This window comes from Leptopilina boulardi, unplaced genomic scaffold (genome assembly GCF_019393585.1).
Source record: "Leptopilina boulardi isolate dan_hultmark-lab unplaced genomic scaffold, ZJU_Lbou_2.1 LbouV2_384, whole genome shotgun sequence".
Taxonomy (NCBI): domain Eukaryota; kingdom Metazoa; phylum Arthropoda; class Insecta; order Hymenoptera; family Figitidae; genus Leptopilina; species Leptopilina boulardi.
The window spans coordinates 1,981,872-2,001,333 of record NW_026137956.1 but is presented as its reverse complement, the minus strand read 5'-3'; the positions used below and the strand labels follow the sequence as shown (position 1 = coordinate 2,001,333).

General features: G+C 25.5%; 1 protein-coding gene across 2 annotated transcripts; it reads left to right on the top strand.

Annotated features, from left to right (window-relative positions):
• Nucleotides 1-8,184: 8,184 nt before the first annotated feature.
• On the top strand, nucleotides 8,185-19,312 carry LOC127288286 (facilitated trehalose transporter Tret1-like). Of its 2 annotated transcripts, none has more exons than XM_051315649.1 (2): nucleotides 8,185-8,565; nucleotides 17,692-19,312. In XM_051315649.1, exons 1-2 carry the CDS (start codon nucleotides 8,499-8,501, stop codon nucleotides 19,212-19,214), a joined length of 1,590 nt encoding a protein of 529 aa, XP_051171606.1. In that variant the 5' UTR covers nucleotides 8,185-8,498; the 3' UTR covers nucleotides 19,215-19,312. The 2 variants fall into 2 exon arrangements, with proteins under 2 accessions (XP_051171606.1, XP_051171607.1); XM_051315650.1 differs by lacking the exon at nucleotides 8,185-8,565 and adding an exon at nucleotides 13,456-13,557.
• Nucleotides 19,313-19,462: the final 150 nt, after the last annotated feature.

Sequence of the window (19,462 nt, the reverse complement as noted above, 5' to 3'; positions counted from 1 at the left end):
ACAAAAAATTTCAGTATTATACCAGAGTTAACTACTGGATCAGTACTGGTTCAGTATTGGCTGCCGAGGCTGGGTAGTCTGTACTGAACCAGTACTGGTATTTTCATTGTATCAGTACTGGTGCAGTACCATCCTTCCAGTATTGGAAAATCAGTACTGAGCCGATATTGAGCCAGCTTAAAAAATTTTTTTTTCAAAATTAAACCTTATTGTAAATTTAAAAAATTGACTACTGACTCTACAATGTTTTCTCACAAATTTACATTTTTATTTTTTGTAATCTTCAACGTAACATGTAATGAACAAGGAAATGCAATAGAATTTAAAAAGAAGCTTCTACCTTAAAACAAAGAAGCGGAAATATTATTTCATCTTTGAATTTTAAGGGAAATTTTCAATGAATTTCTGTTGAAAAATAGTTTAACAAAACATCACCATTAGGAAATTTACAAGTTATTTCTCGTGTTCTATACAGAAAGTTCAAAAGAAAAGGGCAAAAGATTTCACTGTGTATATATATATCGATATGAAGAAAAGACAATAATTGGGAGCTTCCATATTAGTGAGTATATGATGGGAAAACTGCATGAATTCTGATAGAAATCATTCATGGCATGTTACTTGCAATATTATATACAATGTATATACATGTAATTCTCACGGACAACATAGAGACGAGAATATTTATATATACATCTACTACCTTTTCGGAGCAAAATCATATATACACAAATCTACATTTCCTCATATCAAAAAGTGACGAAATAATACATTTCAGAGATTGTTTAATTATAATGAATATTTTTTCAATACGGTAATTTCAATTATATTATATTAATATAATTTTTATCTCCCCGTTTATAAATTCAATCACAATTATGCCGGCATAATATTTTATGAAAATTAATAAGTCTTTTTTTTTAATCGCAGCGATAAATATAAAAAATATTTAGTCAAATTAATTTTGTGTAAAAATTTGAATTTGAATTACTTTCGCGCCATGTCGCGTCAGTCGATGATAGGTGGCGCGCGTGCTACGGGTTAGGTTAGAGCGTTTTTCCGGCGACTGCCGTTAACACAGAAAATTATAAGGTATTAAAATAAGCTGCAACGCTTATTATTTTAATCTAATTTTGCTTATTTTAATCCATTTTGGTATTAAAATAAGCAAAATTGGATTAAAATAATAAGCGTTGCAACTTATTTTAATGCCTTTTAATTTTCTGTGAAGGCCCCCAAGCACAAAAGAAACGTAACCGGAATAATGAGTTAGAAAAGGACAAACAATATGTCTATCCATCTCTAACTCATTCCTCCGGTTGCGTTTGCGATTATGATTCCGGTTACGTTTCTATTCTGCTCAGACTTTTACATAGAGAAGATCTTCACTTTCGTTTTGGCTATCAAATTAACAGGCTTATTCTAATTTTTTTTAAGAAGGAAAAATTGTATAAACAAGTTGTAAATTCAGATGTTCATTACATGAACATTTTGCTTCCTCTTTACGATCAGCAAAAAAATTTGCTTCCTCGTGGAAAAAGCAAAATTTTATTGACAAAATGTGATTTTGATATTTTAACTTTAATTAATTCTTTAAATTTACCTCAAATGTATAATTTATATATATCTATCGATTCATCTTGACGTAAGGAATACGATTTTATTATATATAACCTTAAATTTTTCTATTTAAAAATTTTTTCGATTAAAAAAAAATTTTTGGAAAAAAGACGATAAAATTTTTTTTTTTGGGGTATTTTTCAAAATCCTTTGGTCAGATTTGAGATATTAATATGATAAATGAGCCTACCAAATTTTATCAAAATCCATTAAAACCTGTTAAAGTTATCATCTAAACAAAACAGGGATCCACACACACATACATACATCCGGATAATTGATCAGGATCTCATATAACATGTTTCTATAAAGAAAAAAATTTGTTTCCGCCACTTTGAAAAGTTTTATAAACGAAAGGACTACAAAGCTTCCTCCACGAGGAAGCAAAAGAATACTGAGAGTTAACCAACAAAATGTTTGTGTGATTCAAAGATAACAATAATTTAACAAGTCAACAATACCTATTTAATAACTTTGATTTTTACAAAAAAAAATGGAATTATTTTTTATTATTATTATTATTATATTATTGTTTAGAGTTCCATACGGTTCAGAACCCTATTAATATCGGTCCCCTAGCGGCCGCACGAATTTATCTGGAGGGCTCAAATTTGGTACACTTATGTATTTTTACGTGAAAATTACAGGAAAAATATAGCGAATCTCATAGGAATTGATTATTATAGCGTTGTCAAGGAAAAATAAAAAATTCCGAAAAAAGGGTTTAATCTCTCTGCTCTCAAAGAAAAAAACTGATAATTTCATTTTCGTATTTTGTTTTTTACATTATTTAATTTTTAATTTTGAAAAAAAGAGTCTAAAAATAATAATTGTTTTTGTCGTTCTCAAATGACGACAAAATTGAAACGAGTTTTTAAAAAAAAAATTATAAAAAAAATATTTTTTTATCATTATAAAATAATTAATTATTATTATAGTTTTTAAATAGAAATAAAAAAATTACAAAAGTTTGTTTTTTTCCATGCAAGTTTCAAGATTGTAATAAAATTTAAAAAATATAAAACTAAATATATTATATTGTTTATAAAAAGGAAAATACTTCAATAATTATTATTTACTGTAAATATAAAAAATAAATTATATAAAAGTGACTTTTCCAGTTATTTTATGTGACCAGAACTATATAACTATATTTTAAGATAAAGCTAATAGTTGCGATAGTAAGTTACTTTTGGCACATATATATAAATCGCTCATCCTGACATTAAAATTTAATTTACTTTTAACGTCTCAATAGTTAACAGTTTAAATTTTTTTCTTTATAAAAAAAAATCGAAGATGCGTTTGGCAGGAAGAATCGTCATTTTTGTATTCTTGGTATTCATTGCCACAGAGGTTATGGCTGGTGAGAAAAAAATATAATTAATTAATACTCATATATTAAATATTCTAATATATCATCAAATATTTTTTATTTTTTTATTAATTTTTTTTTTTTTTTAATGAAATGTTAATTAATTTTTTTTTATTAAAAAATTGTTATATAATATTAATTAAGATTAACATATATTTTGAAAAACAAAAACTACTAAAAGAACATATTTAGAAAATATTTTCTGCAATTATTTATGCATAATAATTTTAATGTCAATATTTTATTACAAATTTTATAAATTATTTTTGAAGTTTAATGCAGTTATTTTTATCTTTTAATTAAAATTTTGTTGATAGTTATTTATATTTAAAACTTTTTGTTTTTTTTTACTTAAAATTCCATACCTATATTTTTTAACATCGAAAAAAAAGTTTGAAATTTATATACTTGGGACATATTATAATATTTTATAATTAAATTCAATATGTAATATTCTTAAAATTTTAATATATTCTTCCCACTTGGAAAGATTCCCCTGAAAGTGCCCCCTGGAGGTTCTATCAGAATTCCGCCGGAACTTCCAACGTAATTCTGTCGGAGTTCCAAAGAATTTCCGATAGGATTCCGACGGAGTTACGTTGGAAGTTTCCGCGGAATTCCGACGGAATTAGGACTCTAAAAATTTTGAAAAAAATTGATCGGAATATCGTCGGAAATTCTTTGGAACTCCGATGGAATTCCGACTGAATTACGTTGGAAGTTCCGGCGGAATTCTGATAGAACCTCCAGGGACACTTTCAGAGGAATCTTTCCAAGTTGGTTGGTACTTTGTATATATTCCAAATGCTAAGAATAAATATATACTAACTGGAGAGACTATATTCTCATTTTAAGAATATGACATACTGAATTTAAGTATAAAATATTGTAAAATAGGTCTCAATCGAGGTCCCAATCTTATATACCTAAACTAAATTTCAAAATATTTTTTTTTTCAGTGAATTAGAAATTTCAAAATTATTTTTATGAAATTTTATACAAATTTAATAAATTTAGTTAAAATTTTATCAATTTTTTTACAATTTTTATATGAAACTTACAATATTTTGGTAAAAGTTGAAAAAGTTATTTTCGAAATTCTCACGGAGAATGGCATGCTAATTGTATGCTAATCTATGACGTGTGCGGTTTATATATAATATATACATTTCTTAATTAATGAAAATAAAAAAAAGACATTTTCCAAATTCTAAATAATAAAAACAATTTTTATACTAAACGGAAAGAAACAAATTAAATACAAAATGCCAACTAATTTTTGTAGTCAAAATTTGCTGCAAAAAACTATAATATTTGTTTGGACAAGTAACAAGTTTCCTATGGTACAGTTAATTTTTTGATGTCACAGAAAACTTCTTCTATTCACGTGTAAAAAAAAAATAAAAACAAATTTAATTCATATTTACAGGTAGATTCCGCAATAAATCAGGAAAGACTCCAACATGCCAAAATGGTCAAGGAGAATGTGCAACAGAATGTTACAGTCGCGAGGAATTGAAAAATGACATGTGCTCACAAAGAAGCAAATGTTGTAAGAAGAACTAATTCCAAAAATCAAGAAGGTTTCAAAATGACAAAAAATGTCTATGACATCGAAAAGGATTTTTTTCTTCATTCCTTGGTATCCAGTTAATTATATTGTATTCTAAAATTATAAATGCCAATAAATTTTATTATTATCATTATTACTTGAATTTATAATAATTTATAATAATTACAATAAAAAAAAAAGATGATATAACAATAAGTATCAAAATTAAAAAAAAAAGTCAAAAAAATACGGCCCTGGTTCTGGTTGCGCACGCAAGTAGTGGGAGGGAGTTTTCAATTCAACACTTTTGAAGCTTATGAGTGGGGGAAAAAATCCGATACATTGAAAACTCGACACTTAGGAAACTTCTACTGTATTAATATTATAACAAAAAAAAAAAAAATTACACGAGACAAAATCTATGACTTTTTATTAATAACAGGAAAATCCATTGATTTTTTGTTTATTTTTTCAAAATTGTCAAATTATAATTTTTTTTTTTTTTCTTAAGAGTAAGATACGGGTCAGCGAACCACAGGGACGTCACGGCAAACGCTTCCTTTTCTACTTGACTGCACACGGAAAGAGTGTTCCGTTTCTCACTGTAAACGGAGAGGAAACAAGTAAACATAAAAAAAAGTATTGACTGTAAGGGAGCTCTATATAGGCGCAATTATACCTTATGCTATGTAAATGTCATCGGTGTTAGAAATGCAATTTACACACTATCCCTAAATGTTTATACAACTTGTTGTCATAGTAGAATTTCAGGTATTATTAGAGCTTTTTGTGTGATTTTCTAAGTTTATTTATTTGTGAGATTATTTTTATTTTAAATAACAGTTTTTTTACAATTGTTTATTTTTAACTTATATTCTATTTGAGATAATATTATTATATATAATAATAAAATGCTTGGTCTGTCCTTCTGTCCTAACTTGAAGTTGGCCTTTTCTGATTTCACGTATTTTTTTGAGTAGTAATCTAATAACGTGTCAAATTTTGACAATTCTTTTTCTCATTTTTGCCAAAGTTGTATAATTGTGTTTCCAAATTTCGGAATAAGTTTCTTTAAAATTCCAAATTCGAAAATTCAATTCACGAAGCTGAAGTACACAACGTTTACCAACGAAATTTTTTGTATATTGATTCAAAAATTGTATATACAAATACAAAAAATTTATGATGAGAAAAAAGATGCGCCAGGAAATTTCGTACAAGATAGTAATTTGAAAAAAATTTATTTTTAAAAATTAATTTTTAAGGTACCAGAGGCCAACGAATACCTATTAAATATTAATTATAAAAACACAGGCCTTGAATCAACTTAAAGACACAAAAAAGTCGTTTTAGTCGATTTATATTTCAAAAAAAAAGTGGATTTGTTTTTTATTTTAACAAAAATATTTTACAGATTTTTAAATAAAAAAATTTTTTTTTAATAATAATCCTTTTCGAAGGGTTAAAGTTGAAATTTTTAGAAATAATTAAATTTCAAAAGATATTGTTAATATTCAAACAATTATTAAATTTTACAGAACTAAAAATAATTTATCAAACAATTTTTGGAAAACATTTTTTAAATTTAATTGAATTTTCAAAGATATAAAATTGAGATTTTTGAAATTAATTGAAACTTTAAGTGTTTTGTAATTAAAATTTTAGATGATTTCACTAAAAATTTATTAGAAAATGCGGATAAAATACAATAATTTGAAAATTATTTTAAATTAAAAAATGGTTTCAGATAGTTGAAATTTCAAAGAATATTATTAAAATAGTTAAAAATAATTGAATTTCCTTAGAGTTATAATTGAAATTATTAAATTTCAACAAAAAAATTTTCGATGGAAAATTTTAGAAATAATTAAATTTTAGATGCTTTTAAATTCAAATTATTGAAAATTCAATTAATTTTGAATTCAAATTTTTGAGAATAATTAAATTTTATTTGATTTTAAATTTGGAAAATAATTGAATTTCACTTCATTTTGAATTGAAAATTTTGGGAAATAATTGAATTTTAATTGAAATTTTGGATAATAATTTAATTTAAGTTCATTTTTTATTGAATATTTGTATAATTAATTTTGAATAGAAATTTTAGAAAATAATTGAATTTTATTTCATTTTAAAGAAGATCTGAAGAAGATCTACATTTTATACTAAAAAAATATATTTTATTTACATTTTTTTTCAAATGTAAAAAAAATGTCGCATTTTATTAAAATAAGTCGATAAAAGTCGTATTTTTGAAAAAAAAGTCGGAAAAAGTCGTATAATCCGAGGCCTTTAAACATATAATTTTCATTATTATCATTTAATATGTTATAATATTCTAATAAATTAAATTATTATTGATAATATTAATCTTTAATTTCTTTATAAGAAACAATTTTGAAAAATCTCGCACGCATGGGGAATCGAACCCCAGGACTCTTGAGACGCGAGTCGTATACACAGACCACACAGCTACGTTGACTTACAAATCTTTTACTTATAGCCGACCTCCTTTTGAATTTTGTAATTACTTTATAAGAAAAATAGTTAATTATATATAATATAAAAATTAAAAAACTATTTTTTTAATTGTTAATAAATTAATTAAATAATTACAAATAATTAAATTAATTTTGCAGGAAAACATTTTTAGAATAGAAACTTCTCAAAATTTTACAATAATTAATAGAAAGAATATTGTAAGTTAATACAAGTTTTAGAAGATAATAAATAAATATCAAAATAAATAGATATAAATATTTTTTTAAAAAAGGGATTTTTGCCCGGGAATTAAAAACTAAATAAAAAATTTTACCATATAAAACAGCTGTTATTTTGTAAATAAATAATTGTTTTAATAAATTTTATAGAGTAAAGTATCGAAAATAAAAAAAAGTTTTTAATATACATAATAAAGCTAATCAATCAGATACATATATATGTATATATTTATATCATTAGTGAATAAATATTTAGAATTTTATTAGTGAATGGCTTAAGGAATCTCGATATGTATAGTTTGATTAGAATGTCATATAGTGACATTGAAGAATTTTATAAAAATAAATAGAAATTGTAATAACTTTGAAACTTTTCAATATAAATAAAAGCCATTTATAAAAAAAATAAAGAAATTAATGGAAAAATTCTCACTCAAAAAATGAAATAATTATTTTAGAGGTACCCGTATATAATTAAACATAAAAATCAATTAATTTTATATCAAAAAAAAATTTTAAAGCAAAATTTGAAATTTCTTGAATTTTTTTTTTAATGTCAACAAATAGAAATAAATGAATAAAAAAAAATTCAAGAAATTTCAAATTTTGCCTTAAAAAGTTTTTTTGATATAAAATTAATTGATTTTTACCGTTTAATTATAATATGGTATAAAATATTTATTTCATTCTTTTTTGAGACTTTTATTGATATAAAATTTATTTATATAAAAAATTTGTATTTACCTAATTATTTATTTCTATAAAAATATACCATTGAATGTTAATGCAATGTTCTCATTAAATTAAAATAAAAAAAAAATTAATTTTTTTAAAGAGAAAAATTAATATATTCAGAAAATCAAGGACTTTCCATGTGTCTGATATTTTAACAACATTGTAATGTAGTCTCGGAGTGTAGTGTCCTCAGTTGTTGTCAGGATTTCATTGAAAGATCATGTCTTTAATACATATAATTAACTTGAAGTTAAAGTTTCATTTTCATCAATATCACACAGTGCAATAAAAAAATTTATATAAAATATGAATTAAAAAAAATATTTATCAAACTTTTCATGTATTATTTTACATGAGAAAGTTATAAAATTTTGTTATTTTCAAGTTTAAATATAAAATATGTTTTAGCAAATTAAGAAAAAAAAAAAAGATTTTTTAACAAATTACAAAAATTATTTTTAATTAATCGAAATTTAAAAAACAAGTTTTAAAAAACATGATACGAACAAAAAAGGAAGATTACAGTCTAGTGATTGTTTTTCAATATGTAGCTGGCATAACATGTAAGTAACAAAAAATTAATTCCTAAATAGTAGAAATATAAACTTTTTTAAATATTTTTTTTTATTTATTAAAACAGTAACAAATGTAAAAAAAAGAACTAAAATAAAAATTAAATAATTATAATGGACAGAATATTAAATATTTATTTTATTTATTTTAATAATCAATTTTTTTTTGATAAAATTGTTTTTTTAATTTATTAAAAGTAATTATTAAGTAATTATTAAGTAATTATTAATTATTAAAAATAATAATGGTGAACCGCGAAATCACCATTGTAATAAATAAATAAATAAAAGTAAATTAATAAAACAATATATAAATAGAAGCCAAGAAGCAAAAAAAAATAAGTATTATATAATTTACATTTTGTAATTTAAAATTCTGTTTGAACAATAAGTTTAACATTAACTGTCATAATCAACTCATGAAATCTATAGTAAATAACTCTAGTTAGTATTCAACAGGTTTCCTTTTTTTTCTCGTGTCATATTTGTAACCTTAATACATTGTATTTTTATCTCATAAAATTTCTGACATTCATATAATCAGTCAATATATTAATCTTTAATCGTTATCTTTAGCAATGTGTATAATTCACATTGTTAACATATTTTTATTACTCTTTAATTTGTTAATCTCTTAGAAATTTTGCAAAAAACAGATTTTATAGACGAGAAATTTTTAAGCTTCTGTAATATATTTAGTATTTCATTTATTAAGAGAAACTGAAAAAAAGTGAATAAATTTATTGACACTGTACTTATTATTCTAATTAAATTTTTTTTTTATTTAACCATTATTTTGCAATAAATATTGTTATATTTTAACATATTTATACATCATTACATTATAAAATATATATATAAACAATTATTACGATTTAATTGTTTATAAAAATTGTCAAAAAAAATATTATATTGTTAAATAACAATTTTGGCATAACACTCTAAGTCCATTTTTAGGGTTTCGTGGACCAGGGCTGAAACTCTCAGAGAATGATTTTAAAGTCCAAAATTATAATATGAAATAAATAGTCGCATCCGCAATAATCTAAATTTAATTCAATCAAAAAAATTAATCTTAAATAAGTCCAGAATAATCTGGAATTTGTATGTCAACTATCTGTAAACAGAATATACGTAATAATATAAAATTTTTGTGTGAAAAATCCAGTATTAGTCTGCATTATTCCGGATTTAATCAGGTAGAAAATATATCAAAATTTGAAATAAATCTCGAGAAATCTGAAATTAATATAATTACAAAATTAGTTGGGGAGGATGGGGTAAGGATAGTTAGGTAAGACATTTTTGGATCTATAGTAGCTAAAATTCAACAGGCATCGGAAAAAGAATAGTATCGTTCGAAAGCCTGTTTATTTAGCTACAATTTTGTAATACATTATTTTGCTTCAAAGCACTACCAAAAAAATTTTTTGGACATAAATAAATATTTAAAACAGTTAATATCTGAAACAGTGTTTTAAGGCCAGGTCCAAGTGAGGCAGTACCATCTACATTGAAACTAAAATTTTGGAAAATTTTCAACAGCCTTTTCTTGAAAACAAGAAGGTAAAATGCTTTTTCCTTTATGGATAATTAATTATTGGCAAGATATACACCAGCTAAAACTTTTTTTGAGTTAAAATAATAAAAAAAATTTCGTGTCAATAAATTAAATATGAGCACTTTTTTCACAAAAACTGTAACAGTACTTTCTCAGAAATTACAATCAAAAATGCAATTTCCATTTGGAAAATTAATAAACGCTAAAAAATACACGACCTAAGATTTACCAATCAAGAAAATAACAAAAAAAAAGTATTTTAACATAACATATTTTACTCATTATGACAGCCGTTTGGCAGGTTATATATGTCACCAGACGTTTCGCGGTTTTGACGAAAGGAGGAGATTGGCGCTGTTGCTAAACACCTGAAATACATAATCTACCAAAGGGCTGTCACAATCAGTAAAGCAGTATTAATATGTTAAATATTTAATAAAAAATTTTTTTTTGTTATTTTCGTGATTGGTAAATCTTAGGTCGTGTATTTTTTAGCGTTTATTAATTTTCCAAATGGAAATTGCATTTTTGATTGTAATTTCTGAGAAAGTACTGTTACAGTTTTTGTGAAAAAAGTGCTCATATTTAATTTATTGACATGAAATTTTTTTTATTATTTTAACTCAAAAAAAGTTTTAGCTGGTGTATATCTTGCTAATAATCAATTATTCATAAAGGAAAAAGCATTTTACCTTCTTGTTTTCAAGAAAAGGCTGTTGAAAATATTCCAAAATTTTAGTTTCAATGTAGATGGTGCTGCCTCACTTGGACCTGGCCTTAAACACAACTGAGACATTTTAGAAAATACAGGATTTTCACAAATAAACACGTAGCTTCCATAAATGATATCGCATCAAGATCAAATTTTTCTTGACGTCTTTTGGTGTTAAAACAAGTATATATGAAGAATAGTGCCTTTTTTGAAGAAGCCGTATAGGCAAGAGAACCACTAACTATCCTTGCCCCTTAACTATCCTTGCCCCATCCTCCCCTATATAGTCAATCCGCACAAAAATTTCGTTCGCAACTTCCGGATTAAGACTTTGCTGAGGTATTACCAAGGTCATATTTCTCAAATTTCAAAAATTGAAATTTTTTTTTTCATCTTTTGAATATCGCGTCATTATTCTTGGTTTTCATACAATAGCGCCGTTAATTTTTTGGTGTAACGTTGCCATATTCATGCCTATGTCAATTTACAGTTAATTCCTAATACAAAAATTTTGTTTATAATTATAAACCTTCTTCGATATTTTGCCAATTTCTGAAAACAGGTGTTATGTTCACGTTTTTTATTGTAGTAGTGAAATTTTGTGGAATAATTGTTAATTTTTTGTTTTCTTGAACAGTATACGACCTAAGCTTTGTAATAACCTAGAAATTTGAGACTAATTTTCTTTATTTATTTAAATAATATATGTGTCTTTCTGTCTTATAATTTCAGAAAATATGGCCATATGCTTTGTTAATTCTTAGAAGCACACATTTTTAATTTAGGAATAGTCGTTTGAAATTTGTTACTCGGAAGTTTTTGAGGTCGCTGATTATGAATCCGACGTCCATTTTCAAAAATTCAAAATGGCGGACATTTTCAAAACTTGCATGAAATCGCTTGAAATTTGTTACTCTGGGGTTTTTGGGGTCGCTGAATACGAATCCGACGTCCAATTTCAAAAATTAAAAATGGCTTATCGAAAATAACAAACGAACTTTTCAAAAAGTTTCAAATATATGATATACTCCAATTTTGAAACTTTCCAAAGGGTTACTCGTTTTTAGCGCTACCCAGAACTAATGTCGAGGACGTGATGAGTTTTTAGTTCCATTTTTGTTTTGTATTTTTTTTGTTTTTTATATTTTTTAATTTAGAAACATTTTTTTTATCATTTTAAAAAATTTTCTTTCACATATTGAAATAATAAATATATATAATAAATTTATATAATAAATATATTTAAATTTATAAAATTTTATATTATACATTGTTTATTAACTTTGCTTAGACTACTTATGGTACTCTGCAAAACAGTTTCATGCTGATGATAAGCACAGTGGCACATCACAAATGATACAAACCCAATTTTTGCTCCATTTTTCGCCGAAAACAATGGGAAAAGGGATAAATTTTTAAAATTTGCAACATTTTCCATTAATTTCAGAGACAAATGAAGCAGAAAGGGTTACATTTTTAAAATTTGCTGCATTTTACATTGTTTTCGACGAAAAATAAAGCAAAAATAGAAATTTACCCCTTATTTTCAATTTTCTATTGTTTTCAGGAAATAAAGTATCGAAAATAAAAAAAAAAAGTTTTTAATATATAATAAAGCAAATCAATTAGATACATATATTTATATCATTAGTGAATAAATATTTAGAATTTTATTAGTGAATGGCATAAGGAATCTCGATCTGTATATAGTCTGATTAGAATGTTATATAGTGACATTGAAGAATTTTATAAAAGTAAATAGACATTGTAATAACTTTGAAATTTTTCAATATAAACAAAAGCCATTTATTAAAAAAATGAAGGAATTAATAGAAAAATTCTCACTTAAAAAATGAAATAATTATTTTAGAAGTACCAATATATATAATTAAACATAAAAATCAATTAATTTTATATCAAAAAAAATTTTTAAGGCAAAATTTGAAATTTCTTGAATTTTTTTTTTAATGTCAATAAATAGAAATAAATGAATAAAAAAAAATTCAAGAAATTTCAAAGTTTGCCTTAAAATTTTTTTTTGATATAAAATTAATTGATTTTTACCGTTTAATTATATATGGTATAAAATATTTATTTCATTCTTTTATTGAGACTTTTATTGATATAAAATTTATTTCTATAAAAAATTTGTATTTACCTAATTATTTATTTCTATAAAAATATACCATTGAATGTTAATGCAATGTTCTCATTAAATTAAAATAAAAAAAAAAATTAATTTTTTTAAAGAGAAAAATTAATATATTCAGAAAATCAAGGACTTTCCACGTGACTGATATTTTAACTACATTGCAAAGTAGTCTCGGAGTGTAGTTTCCTCAGTTGTTGTCAGGATTTCATTGAAAGATCATGTCTTTAATACATATATCTAACTTCTAGTTATAGTATCATTTTCTTCAATATCACACAGTGCAACAGAAAAATTTATATAAAATATGAATTAAAAAAAATATTTATCAAACTTTTCATGTATTATTTTACATGACAAAGTTATAAAAATTTATTATTTTCAAGTTTGAAAGTAAAATATGTTTTATCAAATAAAGAAAAAAAAAGATTTTCTAACAAATTACGAAAATTATTTTTAATTAATAGAAATTTAAAAAATAAATTTTAAAAAACATGATACGAACAAAAAAGGAAGATTACAGTCTAGTGATTGTTTTTCAATATGTGGCTGGCATAACATGTAAGTAACAAAAAATTAATTCCTAAATAGTAGAAATATAAACTTTTTTAAATATTTTTTTTTTATTTATTAAAACAGTAACAAATGTATAAAAAGAACTAAAATAAAAATTAAATAATTATAATGAAAAGAATATTAAATGTTTATTTTTTTTATGCAAAAAAAACTGTTTTTGTGTTTATAATTTTAAAATTAAACTATAAAGAAATTATTTTTAAACATTGATAAAATTTAGTAGATAGTAAAAAGTAATTTAAAAATTTTTTTTTTAAATAATTCACCATTAACCATTATTTTCTACCAAAAATCCAGTTTTTAATTCTCTTTCCCGAATCTTTTATTTACATAACTATCAATTTCATTTTGATAAAAATGTTTTTTAAAATTATTAAAAGTATAATTATTAAGTAATTATTAATTATTAAATTAATAATATTGCAATAAATAAATAAATAAATAAATAAAAGTAAATTAATAAAACAATATAATAAGCAAGAAAAAAAAATGTTATATAATTTACATTTTGTAATTCTAAATTCTGTTTAAACAATAAGTTTAACATTGACTGTCACATAATCAGCTCATGAAATCTATAATAAATAACTCTAGTTAGTATTCAACAGGTGCATTTTTCTCGTATCATATTTGTAACTTTAAAATATATTATATTTTATCTCATAAACTTTCTGACATTTATAATCATTCAATATTTTAATCTTTAATCGTTATCTTTAACAATGTGTATAATTCACAATGTTAACATATTTTTATTACTCTTCAATTCATAAATCTCTAAGAAATTTTTGCAAAAAACAGATTTTGTAGAAGAGAAATTTTCAAGTTTCTGTAATATATAGCATTTTATTTATTAAGAGAATCTGAAAAAAAAAATTAATATACTTATTGACCCCCTCCTAATAAGCATGAAAGTTTGCAGCAAACTTGCAGGAAGCTTGCCGTACATGGAAGATGTGCGAGACTGCAATGCAAACATGTTCCTAAGAAGCACGTAATATATCCTCAATATCAAGGTAATATTACATGTAGGATTTGTAATATAACGTTGTAATATTACAGTAATTTTACAGTGATCTTAAAATGTCCGCCTCAAGGTAATATTACCGGTAATGTTACTGTAATATTACGCGCTAATATTAAGGTAATATTACAGTAATATTGCAGTAATATTATACCGTAATATTAAGATAATATTACAAGAGAATATTACAGTAATATTATGGGAACATTTCTTTACGAAAAAAATCTACCCATCCAGGGAATCGAACCCCGAACTCAAATCACACGAGTCCAGAGTTTTACCAACAAGCCAAATTGACTCATAATATATTTACGTTTTTTATGCATTATGAATAACTCAAATCAGTCTGTAATATTACCGTTAATATTACCTTAATATTAGCGCGTAATATTACAGTAACATTACCGGTAATATTACCTTGAGGCGGACATTTTAAGATCACTGTAAGATTACTGTAATATTACAGCGTTATATTACGAATCTCACGTGTAATATTACCTTGATATTGAGGATATATTACGTGCTTCTTGGGTTGTAAGTTTGGTGCAAACAACAAAATGTCCTCTTACGGCAAGTTGCTCTTGCAGCAAGCTTGCGCCAAGGTTACAACACTTTTTGATTAGAAAAATTTCAGGGGCTAACGATATCGATCTATATATGTGCCCTTCTTCGTCCATGTGGCGATTCAATCACTCCTATTAAATCCGAAATTAATTCTGTCTGCCACAGAAAAAAAGGAGGGTAAAAAGTTGTAAAGATAGAGGATAAAATTTGTTAGGACACAGGGTAAAGGATAAATTTGTGATGGATAAAAATGTTACTAAAATATTACTAGAAAAATGGATGTCATATTTGAGTAAACTGTCTAATTTTAATAAAAATATTAGTAATTTTATACTTAACTTATTAAATCCACAAATTTTTTATAAATAAGTAATTGTATGTGGAAATATTTTGCCTATAATTATTGTCTATTAATAAAAATATCTTTGACTAATACAACTGACAGCTGACGACAGTACGTAAATAATCAGAATTGGGAAATTACAACTCAACGTTGTTGCACGAAAGCAGAGTTGGGTAGTAACTGAATTTTTTGTGCATATTAGGCTCAGTCACTTGTGACGTCAGAGTCGATTCTAGGTATGACGTCAGAAGTCTGGAGGGACAACAAACAGACGACACAATGTTATTCTTATGGGGAAGAATAGTTATTTTCGTATCAAGGGCGCAAAATAGGTGATTGTGGCGAAGGCGAGATTAGAGAAACCAAGGGGACCCGAAGCGCCCGAGGCGAAGCCGAGGGTGCGTAGGGTCGCCGAGGTTTCTTCATAATCTCGCCTGAGACACTATCACCTTTTGCGCCCGTGCTGCGAACAACATTTTTTGTCCTGTCTGCATGGAAAGTGTATTATTGAGTGCATGCAAGTCCGCTTGTTTCAATGTTCCATCAGGGTTGGGAAGATAATATACTTAAGGTAAATTACATGTAGTTGTTTACGTATACTATGTATGTTTATTATGTCACAAAAAATGAAAGCAATACATTTTTTAATGGTGCGGGCGCGAATGTATTTTGCGCCCGCTTCTATGACGTCAGCGGGCGCGAATGTACTTTGCGCCCGCATCTATGACGTCAGCGGGCGCGAATGTACTTTGCGCCCGCTCACCCCATCTCTGGGCGGGAATCACTTACTTTGCGACCGCCTCAAGTGCACGAAATAACACACTTTCCGTGCAGGTAGGACAAAAAATTAGTTTCCACTTTCATCAATTTTATTCATACTTTGAACATGGAAAACGCTTGTTGACATCTACTATAATTAAAATGTGTGTTGATAATTAATGTTGATATATATTTGATTCAATTGCATTAATAGATTCTCTGAATTCGTGATAAAATATAAATTTTGAGGTTAGGGGTGTTTGTTTACTAACTTGAGATCTTTTACTGCTGCGGTAATTCCCACTTAAAATATATATTTTATATCTTTTTTAATAACATGCATACTGGATATTGTTTAATAATGTTAAAATGTAAAATGTGATTAGTAAACAAACACCCCTAACCTCAAAATTTATATTTTATCACGAATTCAGAGAATCTATCAATGCAATTGAATCAAATATATAACAAAATTAATTATCAATACACATTTTAATTTTATTAGATGTCAACAAGCGTTTTCCATGTTCAAAGTATGAATAAAATTGATGAAAGTGGAAACTAATTTTCTTCCCCATAAGAATAACATTGTGTCGTCTGTTTGTTGTCCCTCCAGACTTCTGACGTCACACCAAAATCGACTCTAACGTCACAAGTGACAGAGCCTAATATGCACAAAAAATTCAGTTACTACCCAACTCTGCTTTCGTGCAATAATACAGACGTTGAGTTGTAATTTCCCAGTTCTGATTATTTACGCACTGTCGTCAGCTGTCAGTTGTATTAGTCAAAGATATTTTTATTAATAGACAATAATAATTATAGGCAAAATATTTCCACATACAATTACTTATTTATAAAAAAACTGTGAATTTAATAAGTTAAGTGTAAAATTACTAATATTTTTATTAAAATTAGACAGTTTACTCAAATATGACATCCATTTTTCTAGTAATATTTTAGTAACATTTTTATCCATCACAAATTTATCCTTTACCCTGTATTCCAACGACTTTTATCCTCTATCTTTACAACTTTTTACCCACCTTTTATTCTGTGTGTCCAACTAGAAAATCCGGAATTTGCAATTACGTTTGATCGGACTGACTTCAGATTAGACCTGAATCAATCCCGATTTACTATAGTTACATAAACCGGCGAATTTCGAACTTTATTTGACTAATTCCAGATGACAAAAACCTTATTAGACTGTTTTGGATTAAATACGGATTATAGTAATTAATTATATTAATTTTTATTTTAGGCTATTTAGATTTGAGAACGTTGATAATTAAGACTGACCACGAAACCTTATAATGAAAACTCTATTCGCTTTGAATAATTTTGAAAAAAAATTTCTTTATTCTAATTAAAATATAATTTTTATTTCCACAAAATAATGAACAAATTGTTTAATTTATTTCTATAGCCACACTCATCGCCCTGGGATACAATTCAGTGTTAAGTTGGATGTCACCAGCGTTACCATATTTAACAAGTGACAAAGCAAATTCACCACTATTGGCAACCGATTTTGATTTAATTGCAACAGCATCGACACTTGGAAGTTTTTTCGGCTATTTGGCAAATCCACCTCTTGTCAAGTATTTTGGCACTAAATGGACACTGTTGATATTTGCAATTCCACAAATAATATCATGGATTATGCTCGTGATTAATGAAGAATTTACAACAATATGGATATCAAGATTAATAAGCGGTTTATCATATTGTGGTGCGTTGGGATCATTGACCGAATATTTAACAGCCATCAGTAATTCAGGCAATAGAAGCAAATTATATGCCATAATGAATCTCTCTTCAAATTTTGGCACTTTATTGCCACTAGCACTTAGTCTTTTTCTAACATATTTCCAAATGAATCTCAGTCTAATGATGATACCAATAATTTTTTTTGTCGTCTTTTTATTTATGCCAAAGTCATCATATTTTGTCGAGATGAATAAATGGAAGGAGGAAATGAAAAATAATTTGGAAATTACATCACAGAAAGTGAATATCAACAAAAGTGATGAAAAGAATTTTGCAATTAATGATAAAATTTCAATAATTGAAAATAATGGAAATATTTTAGTACCAAGGGATGTTATCGGTAACGGTGATTTAGATAAAAAGAAAAATTTTCAAACTGAAATCAAAATGCCCGAGAGTGATAATATTTTAAGGAATCATTTTATTCTGAATAAACCAACGCTTATTGATGATAAGGCAAAGGAAAAGAAGAATTGGTCGAAAATTTATTTTTCGAACATTTGTCATGAAAAGATAAAAGAAAGTTCATTTTGGAAATTGTTTATGGAAAGAAACAATAGAAAGTCATTGTTTATATTAATGTGTGTCTGTTGTTTAGATATTTTAGCTGGTCATATACCAATTGTATCTTATACTGAACAATTTTTAACATATCCTGGATCAATTATGGATGGTGGTAAGGCATCATTTTTAATGACAATTATCAAGGTGATTGTAATTTTAATTAGTACACAATATGTGGAGAAGATTGGTAAAAAAAAACTTCTTCTTATTTGTGGTATTGTTGGATCATGTTCCATGATACTTGTGGGATTATTTTTCTTTTTTCATAGTCAAAATTATGATATTTCAACAATTGGATGGTTCCCATTGGTTTTTATCACCATTTCCGAAATTGCAAATGCCCTCAGTGTTGGAAATACATATTATGCATATCAGGGCGAACTTTTTTCAAACGATGTGAAAACATTAGGTATTAGTATCACTAATACAATGTACATGATTATACAATTGATTGCGCTAATGAAATTTCAAGTATTATTACAGATTTTAGGTTTATATGTGATTTTTTGGTTTTTTGCATTTATGTACATTTTAATGACACTTGTTATATTTATTGTTGGACCGGAAACTCAGGGTAAAACATTACAGGAAATTCAAATGGAATTAAAAAAATGAATTTAACTAACGCCTTTTTTTCCGGATTTAAAAATTGTTTATATTTTTGTATTACGATTCTGTAATAGTCTTAAAATATATAATTATAATTTTTATTATTTCTAAAATAGTATTTATTATAGACAATAATATTTCAGGTATTGTCTATGTTTGGTATATAATAGAAATAATCTTACCAATCGAGGAATCCATTATATGAAATATTCCGTGAATAACTTTTATTTCGTGATAATTGAATTTAGTTATAT